This window comes from Pleurodeles waltl, chromosome 4_1 (genome assembly GCF_031143425.1).
Source record: "Pleurodeles waltl isolate 20211129_DDA chromosome 4_1, aPleWal1.hap1.20221129, whole genome shotgun sequence".
NCBI lineage: Eukaryota > Metazoa > Chordata > Amphibia > Caudata > Salamandridae > Pleurodeles > Pleurodeles waltl.
Genome location: NC_090442.1, coordinates 228,263,636 through 228,283,373, shown reverse-complemented (window position 1 = coordinate 228,283,373; position 19,738 = coordinate 228,263,636). Strand labels below are relative to the sequence as shown.

General features: G+C 43.1%; 1 protein-coding gene across 3 annotated transcripts in view; it reads left to right on the top strand.

The window, feature by feature from the left end:
- Positions 1–19,738, top strand: part of ERGIC2 (ERGIC and golgi 2) — a 159,947-nt gene that overhangs the window by 23,129 nt on the left and 117,080 nt on the right. For all 3 annotated transcript variants that reach the window (XM_069228185.1, XM_069228184.1, XM_069228186.1), the window contains 4 exons: positions 12,775–12,821; positions 13,945–14,015; positions 18,563–18,603; positions 19,198–19,299. In XM_069228185.1, the coding sequence (XP_069084286.1) occupies positions 12,775–12,821; positions 13,945–14,015; positions 18,563–18,603; positions 19,198–19,299 (261 nt within the window). The remainder of the gene's footprint in view (positions 1–12,774; positions 12,822–13,944; positions 14,016–18,562; positions 18,604–19,197; positions 19,300–19,738) is intronic.

Below are 19,738 nucleotides of genomic sequence, written 5' to 3'. Positions count from 1 at the left end.
GTATTTTCTAATCCTAAATCTCTACTCCATAAATAATTAAAATAAGTAGTAATGCCTCATGTGACAGTGACATTCTGAAGATCCATAGACAGTTGATAATTTCTCATGCTTGCCATTACTCAGTTGGTTAACCAGTCACAGGTTTATTGCTTCACAACACAGGCTGGAGTTTTATTGTGCTTGTTACCACTGCAGGTGTATTGCATATAAAGTTAGGTCAGATATGTGTATTCTTGGTTGGTTACTGCTTTGGGTGCCCACCAATAACTTGTAGGTAACAAGTTACAGTCTGGCTTAAATACAGAGTTATGCGCTTTCTACAAGCAACTGCATGTAACATACAAGGCAGAAGTGTGTTACCACCCAATTGAAAGAATTGAGTAAAAACCTGGAAGGATACAAATATGCAAAAGGTAATGGGAGGAATGCTTGAAATTCGTCTAACCACTGGCAATGGCTCAGGTAGCATCCAACCCGTTCTGTTGCCCAGCATGCCACCTCAGTTCGGAACCAGTCCTGTGCAAATCAGCATTGAACCTGCTCCTCGTTGAAACAGTCCAGCCCGAACTGCCGGACCAGTCCCTACTGAACCCTAACACACACAATCCAGGGCCCGTTTTGTCTTAAGGGACAGTGAAGTCCTTTAAGAATTCCTGGGATCGCAACCAGGGCAGGACGCCCCTCTATCAAGGATACCAACAAGAGCTACTTACGTACAATGAAAATAATCCCATGCTACTAATATTATTAGCCTTGTAATTGTGACCACATCTGACAAGATTATATTAGTAGCCACACTATACAAGACTACTGGCAGTGATCACCTCAGTGCATCAGACAGGGTTGTCAGCAATAGCTTAAGTCTTTGCCAATTTGGAATCCCTTTACATAGATAATACATAACAGCCGCAGCTGCAACGCTTGAGTCACCAAGTTAATAACATTAGTAATAAGTCTCTCCAGCGCCACATGATTTATCACTCTGCTTTAAAACTATTTTGGAAATTCAACAATGTATTGCCAGACATCTTATGAGTTCTGAAAATACATGTTTTCATCTCGAAAAAACATGTTTCAATTTTGGTACAAAAATATTAATTCAGCCAAGCAAACATTTCTAATTTAAAAGGCTGAGCTGTAGACAAGAGCTACTCAATGATAACTGGAGAGCTACCAGTAGTTCACAAACTACTTGTTCGAGAAGCATGATCTAGAAGCATTTATGGTATTATTAGAAGCATGGTAATATGGCAAAACATGGATACATAATTAGCAGGTAAACATCCGGTTGCATTATAGATAATTTTGGTCACCTACCAAATATTCTGTCCCATTAATGAGTAATAACGAATGTAGTTGAAAGCTTACTCTAATATAAAGGAATTTTTCCAGTTTCAGTTCTGCCATCAGTCTGGCTGCAAGACTATCAAACTGCTGTCATATTTTGCACACAGTCTGATTCCATTTCACTGATTAGCTTTACACTATACTTTGCATGTGGCATTGTTCCACTTTCAGTATTACCAAACAGGATACACTTCAGAACTGCACATTTCTTCACAATACAAACACTTTTCAAGTTGCAGTTACTGATAGCTGGCTGCTACAATCAGGTCTGTCCACCTTCATTCACTAGATGGAAACCTAACATCCGTATGACAGCATCACTCACATCAGCCTCAAAGGAAGCATGGTTGACAATATTAGGAACTCACATGTGGTAGTTTTGCCTTTCAAAATATTATATTTTGCTGAATCTTTAAGCATAACCCCGCATGCCATAAGTGAAACATGCCAATGTCGTCATTTTTAATATACGTTAAAGTTCAGTGCCTAAAATAACATGCCTGCTCGTCCTAGGCACGTAAAGTAAGAAAAGTTTACCATCTCAAAACAAAATACTATAATCGGGGGCATATCTTGGCATATATTGTTGGCGCGGTGAGAGTCTGCGATCTCCCAGTAAGCATACCTAACTCCGAAGGGCGGGGGTGCGCATGTGACAGGATGCAGTGTTTGAGAAGAGTGGTAGCAGTCCTGATTCTGGTTCAAATAGCTATTTTTGAGCTGAAGTGAAGCCAGCCCTATTGAATCCTTCTACATTTATATCGGTGAAGAGAACCATGTTGCGGTGCCCACACATACAATGTGTGTGTACTGTGTGGAGAAGCAGCCTGCAGGGAGCAGAGAGGTCCATTTTTACCTCCGTCATGACTAGGCGCCAGAAATACTGGGTCCTATTCTGTGTGTGGTTTTCCTATTCCATAGAAAATAACAATCCCAAATAGGTCTTCATTTACCACCAGTTTTAATCAGGAGGTAACTGGATGTAGGATTTTTTTGCCTTATGATGGAGGTAACCGTTAGTATGTGTCAGGGAGAGAATCATGAATAGAGGAGAGCCAGAGAAGCATTTTGTGTTTCCCTCCCCGGCTGCAGGAAGAGTGCAAGGTGCTGCAGTTGGCCACAGCTTTAATAACTCATCTGTCAGGTCCAGTGACTAAGGGCATGAGTGGTCCAGTGACTAAGGGCTTGAGTTTAATGAGCCTGGTCTTTGCAGGTAAAATTCAAGAGTGAGACACTGAAAATCCTGTAATTGCCCAGATGGGTATCCCCCTGAGATACTGCTATGGGAAACTTATATAAGGTGCTTAAATTGCGTTTGTTACTACCCAAGGACACATGCTTGCAATAAGTCTAATCACTGGCAATCACTCGGGGAAGCATTGCAATCCATCATTCTTTTATCCATCATGTCACTTCAGATTAGACCAAGCTATATGCAAATCAGTTCTGACTCTGCTCCAATAGGAACATTCCAGCCCCAACTGCCAAACCAGGTCCTCTCTGAGCTAGAAAATAGGCAGCCCAAGACTTGTTTCTCACTGTGCTTCAGTTCCATAAGGACGTGGTATGGCATTTCAGGCTGGACTGTTTCCACGAGGAGCGGAGTCAAAGCTGATTACAATATGGCTGGGTCCAAAATGAGGTGGCATGGTGTGAAAAAGCACCTTGCCTTGTCCACACTCCAGTTGCTGTTCTCCCTATCAAAAGCTTTTGCCACATCTAGAGAAGAGCATGGGGTCTGATCATAGTGTCTTTAAAACGAGCTTCTTTTTTCAGTGACCCAGTGTAGTCTTCAGAGCCAGAATGATTTAGATTATACTATACTAGCGACTCAGTAAAAGCATACAACTCTAGACTGGATCGCCCATCTGTATAACACTATCGATAGCTGGGCAGTTGTTCAACTTTTTCTGTATTCTCCACCATGAGTCTCTTTTCTTCTTTGATGGTGACTGTGTTTGACTGGATCAAGAGTTTAGTTGTCTCCCTGAACTCTTTATAGAACGTTTGTTCCACTTAAATATGGTTTATTGAGGTCCAGTATTCTAAGTTGGCCTTGTATACACAGGACATTACTCAAGTGTTGTAATTGAGATTTTATTTTCGTAACGCTTCGGCTCCCGCACTTCAGCCTGTAGTCTCCTCCTCCCCAGCTCTTCTCTGATTTCCTATGTGCGTGAGCCTTCTGCGATCAAACCAATCTCTCACCACTGCCTTCAGGTGATCCGAAGTCCTCTCTAAATTGTTGCCCATAGCATTAAAACCGAGAACTCCCACCTTTGTGACAGTCATGCAAGCATGTATTGTTGATCCTCCTAGTTCATCCTTGCATCGCTGCATGAGTGACCCACTTTAGACGGCATTTTACCATGACATGGTTAGATTGTGAGGTAATTCCATGCTCCAGCCCTATAGTCATGTATGTATGTATGTATGTATGTATGTGTATGGACTAGAAAGATCATGTTTAGTCTTCCATAAGATTTATGAGCTGAGAAAGGGTGAGAAATGACTCTGGTAGGGTTACATGACACCACCCCTCCACCAGGTATTTATAGGGCTTAAACTTGAGGGACTTTGTACCAGAACTCTTGACGGTGGGGTGGGGGGTGGTGGTAAGGGGTTATGGGGAGGCGGCAGCACATGATAGGAGAGAGTAGCTTCTGGAGTGTAGCTCTGAGAAACTGTTCCTGACCAGAGTTAGGCTCATACACAAAGGCGATAGATACTTCCATGTCCCCTTAAAATTAAAAAGAAGTCAGTTGGCCAAAAACCTGGGTCACCTTCCCTGCTGTTAGCTTTTAAGTAAACAAAACATTAGGTGAGGAAAAAGCAAGAGCATGGTCTCCAACTGGCTTGTTTTAATAAATGAGTCTCAAAGAGGTTGTTTTTTTCACTGTAGTTCCTCCTTGGGGACTCGTGTCCTTTCTGAGATTATCACAAAAACCTCTGCTACTGGACCAATGCTGCAGCCTTCATGTCTCTTTTACTAACCTAGGAAGCATGAATTTGACCCAGATGGAGTTCAAAAGCTGAGGAAGGGGAGACCCACACCACGTGCTGCCGAAACAAGATCTCGAGGACGAAGGAAGAATTTCCATCCAAGAAACAGACTCAGATGAATCCGAAGGTGAACAACCCTCAACAGTGCAACAAACTGTGAGTGAACCTGCCCCATCCAAAATCCAGGGTCACACCAAAAAATTCAATGCCACGGGGACGCCAGCAGGCCATGGCTCAACCCACAGAAGGGAAGGTGACCAGATTACATCAGCACCGAAAAAGGCCAAAGAGTTGCCAAAGACTTCCGACTCCGGTCGAGATTCCGGCACCGAAAAACTTCGGCATCGAGTTATTGAATCGAGCAAGCCTGAAAGAGCTCCTCGGAACCGAAAAAGACAATTACATTAGAAATTTCGGCACCGAAAAAAACGGCTTCAGAGCCGAAACGATCATCATACACAGAGGAGCAAGGGCTTTTGATGCAACTCAAACAAAGGCCTAGATTTGAGCAAGATCTGGATGTAGAAAAACCGGACCAAACGCAACAAAGGTTACAAATCCAGAAGGATACAGGGAAGATACAGACCATCCCTCCACTCAAATCTAAAAGAAAAATAGCCTTTCAAGATTCAGAAATGCAACCAAAAGCCAAAGTGGTTAGAGACAGGTCACCACCACCACAGGTCTCACCACAACCATCCCCACTGCATTCACCACAATTGTCATCAGTGGGTACACCGATAACGCAGTCACCCACACATACTGGGATGACCCAAGATGATGCGGATGCATGGGATCTATACGATCCACCTATATTGGACAACAGCCCAGAGTGTTAACCAACCAAGCCTTCACCACCAGAGGACAGTACAGCATATACGCAGGTACTAGCCAGGGCAGCTACGTTCCACAACTTAACAATGCACTCTTGTAAGGAAATGCCTCCTTGGCATGGTTGCCCCCTGACTTTTTGCCTTTGCTGATGCTATGTTTACAATTGAAAGTGTGCTGAGGCCTGCTAACCAGGCCCCAGCACCAGTGTTCTTTCCCTAACCTGTACTTTTGTATCCACAATTGGCAGACCCTGGCATCCAGATAAGTCCCTTGTAACTGGTACTTCTAGTACCAAGGGCCCTGATGCCAAGGAAGGTCTCTAAGGGCTGCAGCATGTCTTATGCCACCCTGGAGACCTCTCACTCAGCACAGACACACTGCTTGCCAGCTTGTGTGTGCTAGTGAGGACAAAACGAGTAAGTCGACATGGCACTCCCCTCAGGGTGCCATGCCAGCCTCTCACTGCCTATGCAGTATAGGTAAGACACCCCTCTAGCAGGCCTTACAGCCCTAAGGCAGGGTGCACTATACCATAGGTGAGGGTACCAGTGCATGAGCATGGTACCCCTACAGTGTCTAAACAAAACATTAGACATTGTAAGTGCAGGGTAGCCATAAGAGTATATGGTCTGGGAGTCTGTCAAACACGAACTCCACAGCACCATAATGGCTACACTGAAAACTGGGAAGTTTGGTATCAAACTTCTCAGCACAATAAATGCACACTGATGCCAGTGTACATTTTATTGTAAAATACACCACAGAGGACACCTTAGAGGTGCCCCCTGAAACTTAACCGACTATCTGTGTAGGCTGACTAGTTCCAGCAGCCTGCCACACTAGAGACATGTTGCTGGCCCCATGGGGAGAGTGCCTTTGTCACTCTGAGGCCAGTAACAAAGCCTGCACTGGGTGGAGATGCTAACACCTCCCCCAGGCAGGAGCTGTGACACCTGGCGGTGAGCCTCAAAGGCTCACCCCTTTGTCACAGCCCAGCAGGGCACTCCAGCTTAGTGGAGTTGCCCGCCCCCTCCGGCCACGGCCCCCACTTTTGGCGGCAAGGCTGGAGGGAACAAAGAAAGCAACAAGGAGGAGTCACTGGCCAGTCAGGACAGCCCCTAAGGTGTCCTGAGCTGAGGTGACTCTAACTTTTAGAAATCCTCCATCTTGCAGATGGAGGATTCCCCCAATAGGGTTAGGATTGTGACCCCCTCCCCTTGGGAGGAGGCACAAAGAGGGTGTACCCACCCTCAGGGCTAGTAGCCATTGGCTACTAACCCCCCAGACCTAAACACGCCCTTAAATTTAGTATTTAAGGGCTACCCTGAACCCTAGAAAATTAGATTCCTGCAACTGCAAGAAGAAGGACTGCCTAGCTGAAAACCCCTGCAGAGGAAGACCAGAAGACGACAACTGCCTTGGCTCCAGAAACTCACCGGCCTGTCTCCTGCCTTCCAAAGATCCTGCTCCAGCGACGCCTTCCAAAGGGACCAGCGACCTCGACATCCTCTGAGGACTGCCCCTGCTTCGAAAAGACAAGAAACTCCCGAGGACAGCGGACCTGCTCCAAGAAAGGCTGCAACTTTGTTTCCAGCAGCTTTGAAAGAACCCTGCAAACTCCCCGCAAGAAGCGTGAGACTTGCAACACTGCACCCGGCGACCCCGACTCGGCTGGTGGAGATCCAACACCTCAGGAGGGACCCCAGGACTACTCTAAGACTGTGAGTACCAAAACCTGTCCCCCCTGAGCTCCCACAGCGCCGCCTGCAGAGGGAATCCCGAGGCTTCCCCTGACCGCGACTCTTTGAATCCTAAGTCCCGACGCCTGGGAGAGACCCTGCACCCGCAGCCCCCAGGACCTGAAGGACCGAACTTTCACTGGAGAAGTGACCCCCAGGAGTCCCTCTCCCTTGCCCAAGTGGAGGTTTCCCCGAGGAACCCCCCCCTTGCCTGCCTGCAGCGCTGAAGAGATCCCGAGATCTCTCATAGACTAACATTGCGAACCCGACGCTTGTTTCTACACTGCACCCGGCCGCCCCCGCGCCGCTGAGGGTGAAATTTCTGTGTGGACTTGTGTCCCCCCCGGTGCCCTACAAAACCCCCCTGGTCTGCCCTCCGAAGACGCGGGTACTTACCTGCAAGCAGACCGAAACCGGGGCACCCCCTTCTCTCCATTCTAGCCTATGTGTTTTGGGCACCACTTTGAACTCTGCACCTGACCGGCCCTGAGCTGCTGGTGTGGTGACTTTGGGGTTGCTCTGAACCCCCAACGGTGGGCTACCTTGGACCAAGAACTGAACCCTGTAAGTGTCTTACTTACCTGGTAAAACTAACAAAAACTTACCTCCCCCAGGAACTGTGAAAATTGCACTAAGTGTCCACTTTTAAAATAGCTATTTGTCAATAACTTGAAAAGTATACATGCAATTGAAATGATTCAAAGTTCCTAATGTACTTACCTGCAATACCTTTCAAACAAGATATTACATGTTAAATTTGAACCTGTGGTTCTTAAAATAAACTAAGAAAATATATTTTTCTATACAAAACCTATTGGCTGGATTTGTCTCTGAGTGTGTGTACCTCATTTATTGTCTATGTGTATGTACAACAAATGCTTAACACTACTCCTTGGATAAGCCTACTGCTCGACCACTCTACCACAAAATAGAGCATTAGTATTATCTATTTTTACCACTATTTTACCTCTAAGGGGAACCCTTGGACTCTGTGCATGCTATTCCTTACTTTGAAATAGCACATATAGAGCCAACTTCCTACAACTCTGAATCAGTGGAGGATGACTTCCTTTACAACACTCTGGCATCCACTCACGCATCCTATCAAAGCCTGCCAATGTTACCAGGCATGCTCAAGCATGCACAACAGGTCTTCCAAGAGCCTGTAAAGGGAAGAGCTATCACGCCGAGGGTCGAAAAGAAATATAAACCACCCCGACAGACCCAGTGTTTATAACGCAACAGCTCACCCCGGACTCAGTGGTTGTGGGGGCTGCAAGAAAGAGGGCGAACTCACAATCATCAGGGGATGCCCCACCACCTGACAAAGAGAGTCGAAAGTTTGACGCAGCTGGCAAGAGAGTGGCATCACAAGCAGCCAATCAATGGCGTATTGCAAATTCGCAAGCCCTACTTGCACGCTACGATAGGGCACACTGGGACGAGATGCAAGACATCATCCAGCACTTGCCCAAGGAACACCAAAAACGTCCCCAGCAAGTAGTTGAAGAGCGACAGGCCATATCAAAAAATCAGATAAGGTCTGCATTGGACTCTGCAGATAAAGCAGAACGAACTGTCAACACAGCTGTAACTATTCGAAGACATGCATGGCTGCGAAGTTCTGGATTCAAACCAGAAATACAACAAGCGGTACTAAATATGCCGGTTAACCAACATCAATTGTTTGGGCCGGAAGTCAATACAGCGATCGAGAAGATGAAAAAAGACACAGACACAGCCAAAGCCATGGGTGTGCTCTACTCCCCACAGAGGCACCTTTAGGAAACCACAATTTAGCGGGGGGGTTCGGCAACAGACATCTGAACCATCCACCTCCCAAACAAAACACACCTACCAGTCACAATACCAAAGGGGTGGGGGGGCTTGTGGTTCCTATGGAGGGCAATTCCCAAGAGGAAGAGGGAAATTCCAGCCCGCCAAACCAAGCCCTAGCAAACAGTGACTTCAATGTCACACTACCCCAACACTTGACACCAGTGGGGTGGAGGCTAACCAAATACTACCACGATTGGGCACACATTACCACAGACACGTGGGTCCTATCAATTATCCAACATAGTTATTGCATAGAATTCACAACATTCCCTCCAGATATTCCACCAAAACCACACAGATTGTCTCCACAACACTTAGACCTATTACATATAGAGGTCCAAGCACTACTACAAGAACAAGCCATAGAGCTAGTACCTTATCACCAGAAAGGAACAGGCGTTTAATCCCTGTATTTCCTTATTCCAAAAAAGGACAAAACGTTAAAGATGATCTTAGATCTCAGAACACTAACTCTCTTCATCAAATCAGATCATTTCCATATGGTCACACTTCAAGACGTAGTTCCCTTACTAAAAAAAAAAGGTGAATACATGACAACACTGGATCTCAAGGATGCGTATTTCCACATACCCATCCATCCATCTCACAGGAAATACCTCAGGTTTGTAATACAAGGCAAACATTATCAATTCAAAGTGCTACCGTTCGGAATAACAGCCCCCAGAGTATTTACAAAATGCCTAGCCGTAGTAGCAGCTCATATAAGGAGACAGCACATGCACGTATTCCCATATTTAGACGATTGGCTAATAAAAGCCAACACTCAGCAACAATGTCAAATTCACTCACAATACGTCATAGAAACTCTACACAAACTAAGGTTTTCTATAAATTACCAAAAATCACATCTACAACCATCCCAACTACAACAATACTTGGGAGCAACACTCAACACACAAAAAGCAACTGCCACTCCAAGTCCACAAAGAGTTCAGTCGTTCCAAAATGTAAGATCAAGCATGCAACCAAACCAACACTACACAGTAAGGTTTGTAATGAAACTACTAGGCATGTTGGCCTCATGCATAGCTATTGTCCCAAACGCAAGACTACACATGCAGCCCTTACAACAGTGCCTAGCAAAACAATGGACGCAGGCACAGGGTCAACTACAAGATCTAGTGTTGATAGACTGCCAAACACACTCCTCACTTCAATTGTGGAACCCTGTAAATTTAAACAAAGGGTGGCCTTTTCAAGACCCAGTGCCTCACGCCATTATTACAACAGACGCTTCCATGGTTGTGTGGGGAGCACACCTCAACAATCACAGCATACAAGGTCAATGGGACAATCGGCAAAAACTACTTCACATAAATCACTTGGAACTGCTATCGGTGTTTCTAGAATTAAAAGCGTTTCAACCACTGCTAGCCCACAAACACATTCTTGTCAAGACAGACAATATGACAACAATGTATTATCTAAACAAACAAGGGGGGACACACTCTTCACAGCTGTGTCTCTTAGCACAAAAAATTTGGCATTGGGCAATTCACAACAACATTTGTTTGAAAGCACAATACATACCAGGCATTCAAAGTCAGTTAGCCGACAATCTCAGTTGAGATCAACAGCAAACTCACGAATGGGGAAATACATCCCTAGATTCTACAGGATCACTTCTACCGCTGGGGGACACCAAACATAGATCTGTTTGCAACAAAAGAAAACGCACAATGCCAATACTTCGCGTCCAGGTATCCACACCCTCAGCCCAAGGGCAATGATCTATGGATCAGCTGGTCAGGGATATTTGCTTACGCTTTTCCCCCTCTCCCGCTCATTCCTTATCTGGTCAAGAAACTGAGACAAAACAAACTCAAACTAATAATTATAGCACCAACGTGGGCTCGCCAACCGTGGTACACCACACTGTTGGACTTGTCAGTAGTACCCCACATCAAACTGCCAAACAGACCAGATCTGTTGACACAACACAAACAACAGATCAGACACCCAGATCCAGCATCGCTCAACCTAGCAAACTGGCTCCTGAGGACTTAGAATTCCGATATTTAAACCTTTCAAAAGAGTGTATGGAGGTCATTAAACAAGCAAGAAAACCCACAACAAGACATTGTTACGCGAACAAATGGAAAAGACTTGTTTGCTACTGCCAGGCTTATCAAATTATGCCACTAGACGCCTCCACACAAAACATTGTAAGTTATTTACTACACTTATAAAAGTCAAATCTAGCTTTTTCTTCCATTAAAATCCATCTCACTTGAATATCTGCTTATCTGCAGATTAAACATACAATATCGCTTTTTAGAATCCCAGTTATTAAAACCTTAATGGAAGGACTAAAAAGAATCATACCCCCAAGGACACCACCAGTACCTTCGCGGAATCTTAATATTGTATTAACACGACTCATGGGCCCACCATTTGAACCCATGCATTCTTGTCAAATCCAATTTCTAACTTGGAAAGTAGCCTTTCTAATAGCCATCACATCACTTCGAAGAGTTAGTGAAATACAGGCATTTACTAGTCAGGAACCCTTTATACAAATACTTGAACATAAAGTGGTTCTCTGTACAAATCCAATTTTTTTACCAAAAGTCATATCACCATTCCATCTAAACCAAACTGTGGAACTCCCAGTATTCTTTCCACAACCAGACTCAGTAGCTGAAAGGGCATTGCATACATTAGACATAAAAAGAGCGCTAATGTATTACATTGACAGAACGAAACAATTTCGTAAAACGAAACAATTGTTCGTAGCTTTCCAAAAACCTCATGCAGGTAACCCTATATCCAAACAGGGCATTGCCAGATGGATAGTTAAATGCATTCAAACCTGTTACCTTAAAGCTAAAAGAGAATTACCCATTACACCAAGGGCACACTCCACTAGAAAGAAAGGCGCCACAATGGCTTTTCTTGGTAATATACCAATGTCAGAAATTTGTAAGGCAGCCACTTGGTCTACGCCTCATACATTTACTAAGCATTACTGTGTAGATGTGTTAGCAACACAACAAGCCACAGTAGGACAGGCTGTACTAAGAACATTATTTCAGACAACTTCAACTCCTACAGGCTAACCACCGCTTTTGGGGAGATTACTGCTTTGTAGTCTATGCACAGCATGTGTATCTGCAGCTACACATGCCATCGACCGGAAAATGTCACTTACCCAGTGTACATCTGTTTGTGGCATGTTGGGCTGCAGATTCACATGCGCCCTCCCATCCCCCCGGGAGCCTGTAGCCGTCTTAGTTGCATTGAAATTGTATATATGTAAATATTTTTTACTTTAATACTCTATGTACATACACATTTACTCCATTGGATGGGCACCTCTAGTATCCTTACTTTAACAACTCCTACCTCACCCTCTGCGGGGAAAACAATCTAAGATGGAGTCGACGCCCATGCGCAATGGAGCCGAAAGGGAGGAGTCACTCGGTCCCGTGACTCGAAAAGACTTCTTCGAAGAAAAACAACTTGTAACACTCGGAGCCCAACATTAGATGGCAAGAACAGTGCACAGCATGTGAATCTGCAGCGCAACATGCCACGAACAGATGTACACTGGCTAAGTGACATTTTCTATATATATATATTATAATCTCCTGGGTAGCTCTCCACCTAACTAAACTTGGGAACTATCCAGACTTATCTCTTCTTTTTTTGCATAATTTGTGTCACTCTAACCCTGAAAGGGTTATATGTACCTGCTGATTTTATGACATCTGATATAGGGTATAGGCTTATATGTAATGTGGATGATGTATTTATTAGGCGTTGTTATGGAAACGATCTAGTGATTGTACATACATTTAATAGCCTTGTATTGATTTCAACTCATGAAATTCTACCTTTTAGATCCTGTTTACTTAAGTTACATTGTTCATTATTGTAAGCTAATGTTTCAACTCTCTCTTCCGTATAAAAGTAATTTATAAATATAATAAGCAGATTGCTTACTGGGTTTGACCTAAGAACCTTTTTTTTCTTTCTTTTTATTTTACAGCAAATTAAGGATTAACATAGACATTACAGTTGCTATGAAGTGTCAGTGTAAGTTGAAAGCCATGTTAAAAATTGGTATTTTGCTCACACAGTGAGGTTTGTTTTATTGGAATGGTTGTTTTCTAAGTTTCGATGTAGCTAGGTTTTTGGGAAATAAACTTCATATGTATAATTTTGGACAGCAGTAAGCAAACGGGGAGTCAGTAATTTAGGGCACCCAACTGTAGCTTAAGAGTTCAAAAGAGCAATTTGCTATTTAAAATGCTGCTTCCTGGTCCACAGATCATGATAATTGGAATTTTCAAGGTGTATTGCCAGTGGAATAAAATACACCTCAAAGATCGCTTTTCCTTAATCTTAAATTGAAGGCTAGGGCAGGAGATAGAACTTTGCCTGGGCTTGTCCATACAGAATACAGTGAACACCCACATACTCATAACACTTGTGATTATTGAAAAACAATCTGCAGGTAGGTTTCCACCCTGGAAGTGCGTAACAAACTACTATTAAATATTGGTACAGTTGGATTGTCCCTTCTTTAACTTGGTGCCAACACCTGTGTTAGATGAAAAGGGTGCATGGATGTTGGCAGTTCAGTGTCCTCTTGGAGAGTTGTGACCTCTGCAAAATTGTGCATCCCTCTCATCCAGTCCTAGGAGTTGGTAGCGTTTGTGATGTTGTCCTGCTTCATAATACTCAGTTTGGAGCTTTGATGTGGCTTAGTGGTATTGGCAGGGTTTGGATAACAATATATTCTCAGTGTACTCCGCAGCGATAATGGAATTCAAGAGCTACTTTGCAAATGGTTGAACTGGCAAGTCCGAATTTGTTGAGTTCTGAGCTCTTGCCCTCCCTTATTACTACACTGAGAAGCCTTTGACCGCTCACCCCTGTTACTTTGAGAGTTAATTGTGGATGAGGTTGTCCTAGACCCAGTTTTCAAGCCATATGGACCTGTCCAGTGGTGCTCCAGTGGGGTGTTAAAAGATGGCCCTAATTAGAGGTTGATAAACTTTTGAAGGGGATGGGATGCACATGTAGTAAATACCAATTTTATTACTAGTCTCTCTAAAATTAATTTGTTTTACTTCAGGCTTGTGTTGTGCAGTTTCCATTTTTCTTGTACCTATGAAACAAATGTTGGTTTAAATTACTGTTCCTTTATGCACAGATGTTGGAGCAGATGTTTTGGATTTAGCAGAAACCATGGTTCTGTCCAGTAGTGGGCTGATTTACGAACCGGTAAGCCTTCTTATAACTAAAACTGATACATCACCTCAAGAAGGCCAGTGAAGGTGCTTTGATATGAATGTATTTACATGTGGTTCTTAAAGTTGATGTTTAGTATTCGCCTTGCTGGCATGAGAGAAATTACATTAGTTGTCCAGTATCTTTTGACCTGCATGGCACAGTTTTCTTTTTAATTTCATGTTGTTTTTTGGTTCACTTTGTTCTAGGCTTCATCGATAGGTGTTGATTTTCCAAGTCTTGCCCTTTCTCCATTTGTCTAACAATTTAAATTTGTCTACTTACTATATCTAAATATTATATGCATGTGGGATGTATTGTATAATGAATAATCAATCCATAAAGAAGTTTTGTCGGAAACACCTTCCCACTGATGATAACCTACACTACTGGTCTTATAAGGAAAGCTGCTGCTAATCCTTTTCTTGATCCTTGACTTCTAGTGTCATATGCCAATTTTGATATCCGACAGTTGTAAAGAAAATTCTAAAGGGGCTTCAAGTGAGCACCCATTGGCCATTGATTTCTTTTGGTCAGGCCACTTCAACTGTTGCTTTTTTGAAGTATCTAACATTTTTGCTCCGCCCCCAGAAGAAATATATTAGCTTACCTATCCTTTTCATCTGTGATTGACAAATAAGATTGGGGTCAGTAGTGGGCAGATACAACCACCATGTTGATCGTGGCAGCCCCTGGGCAGCAATAGAAGCCATGCTGCTTTCCTCTACCTCATTGGAGGACTCTTGAAAAGCCAATATGACTACTTGATGTCTCTTTGCTTCTCTGGTCTGCTGCAGCTGCAGTGGAGCAGGACGATGGGCTGCTGTGCCGAGGTGCATCCCACATTACCACTTCCTAATCCCCAGTATCCCAAATCCCGCACTGCGTTGTCTGCTTCCCCCAGTGCCCACAGTGTACTCTGAGTCTAGATGTCCCCCTCTTCATCCCCTAAACCATCAGTTTTTGCATCAGTCCTTGTGAAATAATGTTTGGTGCAGCCATGTAAACGTGCTTTCTATTTTCAGTGCAATTATTGTCTGGATTCAATCAAATTCTGCAGCCTGTTTTAACCTGCTTTGGAAGCATTTTTGTGCCCTTGCTTCACATTTTTCTTTCTGCACATTATTTAGTCATTGATCATTTTGTCTTGATTTTGCCTTGGTTGTCCTCCGTCCTCATTATACTTTTAAGCAAGGATAAATCTGTAGTTTGGTGTGAATTCTTTTTGCTTTATGGAGCCTTACATTTTGCACAATCCCATTTTTTACCGGAATCAAACTTCCTTTCCCCTCTGTTAAGCTACCTTAGCTATTAGTTGCTAAACTATTTTTGATGCACACTCTTCATGTTGTATTATTGATCATTAGTTCCTCTTGGTGTAAGGCAGTGCAAAGCAAACAGATGGCTCTTTTCCCTCACCCCCTCGCCCTATTTCTGTCTATCATTATTTGTGTCAGTCTCTCTTTCTTTGTTGCTCTTACTCTTTTAGCTTTTTTTGCTTTCCCTCTTCTCTGGGCACTGGCCCCCTCTCTGGCTGTTTCTTATGCCCCATCTCCTTCACTTTCCATTCCCCTGCTGTGTCTACACTGCTCCCTGTATCTCTCCCTCTTGTCCCTCTTTCTCTGTCTGCTTCGGACTTTATGTATCTCTTTGTTTGTGTACTGTGCAGAGAGACTGGAAATCCACACACTGCATCAGATGGCCCTTAAAATAAAGTAATGTTTCCACTGCTGCTGTTAAATGGCCATATCGTTTCCTTTAAAGATGGTAATTAATTTTAAGTAGTATAGAGAATTTTTGGTTTGTGAAAAGTAATATCATGGTGAATTTGTGATACACTAGCACTAAGGTATTTAAAGGTAGTTGCTCTCATTTTGGCAGAGGTTAGTCTGGGCATTGGAGGAACTGTAGGTAAGCAGTTAAACCATAAAAACCGAAGCTTGTCCATTATTGCTGTTGAGTTATAAGGAAAAATTACTTTTGATAGTACCCCAGGGGCCTGGATATCTGGGATCAAGAGGAAGAATGCTGCTAAGAGAATGCAAGTGAGATGGTGCAGTTAAAACTTCTCCTTGTTGTAACCAAACTCCCTCTAACCTTTTTATGTTCTCAACCCTTCCCCTCTGCATCTCCCACATTGGGATTCCTGTAGTTTTGTAATATGCTGAGATGACCAGTTCACAGTCAAGTAGGTAAGAATATCTATCCAGCTTTTACAATGTTTGAATATTCATCTCCAGACACCAACCAATTTAATTCAAAGTCTTAGTTGTCCTTTGAGTTCACAATACTTTCTTTAATATAGAAGGGAACCCTCAATTGAAGGACATGGGATTTTCAGCTGTCTTGTTTGAACCAGAAATAAACTGCTTCAAAATCACCGGTATGGAGTTTTATGTAAAAAGTATACCCTCCAGGTATAGCATTTCTTAATATATACTAACCTTGTCCTCCTGAAAAAATAAGGTGCAGACACCCCCTTCATCTTCACATCCCTTGGAAAGCTTTGGTGCAGGAGAAAACAAGATCCAAGGTATCTCTGCTTTCCAAGGCTAGCTCAAGATGTTTTCTTGTCTTCTAAATCAACGTCTTCCAAATGAACTTCCTTTTCTTTTACTTCTAAGCAGTCTGTGGATTTTCAAAGGTGGCTGAATGCTACTCTCTTGATTGGTCTTCTGTCAACCATCGTAGGAATTGGTTGATTAAAATGAGGTGTCCTCCCCAGATATCTACCTAGACTAGTTGTGAGTTTAGGTCACTATCAGAGGTATCAAGGGCCAGGCCGGCTATGAGAAAAATAACATTAAAAATAGGCTCAAATCAGAGCCCTGTTGCGTTCTAAACCTGCTAATGGCCTTTATGTGTAAAGATTCGTGGTGTCGGATGTCCCTAAATGGAGTTTTTAAAAGAATGCTGTTTGTTCTGTAGGGATTCCTTGATGTCATCCATACTTCTCTCTGGATGGAGGAAACCTAACTAAATTGACTGTTGGGGCAAAGAGCGTAGCATATGAATTTGGAAGCCATGTAGGTTCAGGTTTCATAAACATCGTTGTGGATTTTGTACCTCTTTCACAAGCTTAATACTGGAGTGTATGTTTCATGGGTAAATCAGACCTTTTGTAAAATAGATGGGATGCTCTAGCCTCTGTAGTACGTAGCACCTTCATTCCTTTAGAAATTAGACATGACTAGCATTAGCCTGGCATGTCTCCGCAGTAAACAAACTGCACAGAGGCCTTGTTGGCCTCTAGGCACCACTTATAAGTGACTTAACTGATGTTGAGGAGCTGTAAAACACACCAAAAGAGTTATTTGTGCTTGTTGCAACTTTGGTTTTCTGAATAATATGACAAGAAGAGAGGTCAAGTGTGGGGGAGAATGCTGAAAAGCTGAGCCCAAATGCAGGACTGAGGAGAGGTGGGACAGCAGAAATAAAAGTTGGGTGCTGGCAAGTGAGAAGGGCATCAAAAGTTAGGTAGCAACTGGAGACAGAGAAGCGGTAGAATTGAGATCCTGTAGGTGATTGACTAGAGAAACTGAAGTTATTGGGACAAGACTGAGACTATGGAGGGTTTGATAGGAGAGAATAGCATTGACAAGAGAAGCTAGGTACAGTTGGACATTCGCTGTAGAGTTAGACATTAACGAGACATGGTTGATGGAGGACATAGGTCACAATGGAGGGGGCAAGCAGCAACAGAAGGTTGACACAGAGTGGAGAGGTGTATGTTTATAGGAGAAGTGGATGCTGTTTAGTAAGTGAACAGTGACGGGAGCGGTGGGCAGTGATAAGAGAAGTGAATACTGACTGGATTAAGGGGCAGTGACGGGAGAGAGGTGGGCATGTGAGAGGGGCAGTTTTGGGAGAAGTACAAAGTGACAGAAAAGGTGGATACTGACAAAGGTGGAAACTGATATATGAGAAAGTAGCCTTGATGGGGTAGAGAGGGGAAGTGTGAGATACCTGTACGTTGACATAGGCAGTTACGTGGGAGGTGTGCTAAGATTAATGATGGGACTGTGATCGGACGGGGGGGCCGTTACTGCAATAAATAAGACCAGCCCAGATTATTGAGAAGAGGTGAGGAGAAGGGCTCAGTTCTATATATGTATTGGCCCACAAAATTCTACAATCTAGTATCATTCATGCTCCCCATCTACCAAAGCCTGAGTGGGGCCTAACAAAAATATTTGAAGCGGGGGGAACAAACCTATAAAGTTTGTAGACCACTGCGGTGCAGCTTGAGGGATGCTATTCAGCATCGCTAAAAACCATTGACAAAACTAGTATGTCCCAAAGTTGATTTGGTATTTTAGAGGCAGTAAGGTTTGGTTGCGTAAGTCTGGCAGTGAAGTGTAACATTTGTACCCCTCAGCCCCTGCTCGATATCCCATTCTGAATTGGGACCACATTTGAAGATGTCAGTTGAATTCCCCAACCTTGTGGTCGTTATTGGCTACATTTCTTTTGACAGAAGAATGTCTGTTTAAATGATTTTGTAATGTGACAATATTTTACCATTTGTTTCCCTTTTATAGGTAATATTTGATCTTTCGCCTCAGCAGAGACAATGGCAGAGGTATGCAACTTGTTTAAGTACCATGGATAGCAGCTGAAGTTAAATAACCTGTTTCAGATTTTGCATTTATGTATGCAAAAGAGATTGATAGAGACTCATTTGTTTTGTTCCTGTCGCAGCCCACAAGTATAAACTATAAGGTTTGGTTCTGTAGCTATATTTAATAGGAACGTATGCAGTAGACATGAATGAAAATGAATGTAGCGTAGCAGTAAATATAGAGCAGCATGAAAAGTGAATGCTTGAGTAATCTTAGCAGCTTTTAATTACTCTTGCAGGCAGCCCTCAAAATGGCCACCCTTTTTGTATTACATATAATGGGGGGAAAAATGTGTATATTTTTGAATACCTGGCATCTTCTATTCAGGAGTATGTCCAGCCTTATTTATTTATTGAAAAACTGTAATAGATGTTTAAAGTTTTGCCTGTTCGTTTTTCTGTCAGTTTATTATTTAGTTTTGAAGTTTGTTTTGGATTGTTTATTTTTATGCGTCTGAAGTGTTCGGCTTTTCGTGGTGGGATGGCTGTTACATATGCATCTAAACACCGCACCCGTAATATCACTGTGTTGCTTATTCATTTTATTGTCTTCAGGATGCTACAAGGAATTCAGAATCGCCTGCAGGAGGAGCACTCTCTTCAAGATGTAATTTTCAAAAGTGCAATTAAAAGTGCTTCAACAGCTCTGCCCCCAAGGTGAGAATGGAACATGATTGTATTTTGCATGGACATGCTTTGTTGCAAGCCTGTTCTGGTTTCCATCTTGATATGTTGCAATTTGTGTTTGACTTGTGTTAATTGTATTACATGACTGAAATCACTTGGTTGTTGCTTGAAGTAAAATTTACAATAAATATTTAAATGTTCTTGCTTATGATGATGACGAATACAATTTATAGCACGCACAGCTACTCCGAGGAGGGTCCCGGCACGAAACAGCGAGTTTACACAGAAGAAACCGGCTTAGATTATTGCAGCACAAAAAGCCATGTTTCTAGTTTTTTCCTGAACACAGTTGTGTCCATCACTGCATACAGCTCTAGCAGTAGCTGATTTCATAAAGTTGAACTCAGATAGGTGAGAGATCTTCCACCTGCTCTAGCGTGCTGGTTTCGAGAAATAACTGCCATTAATT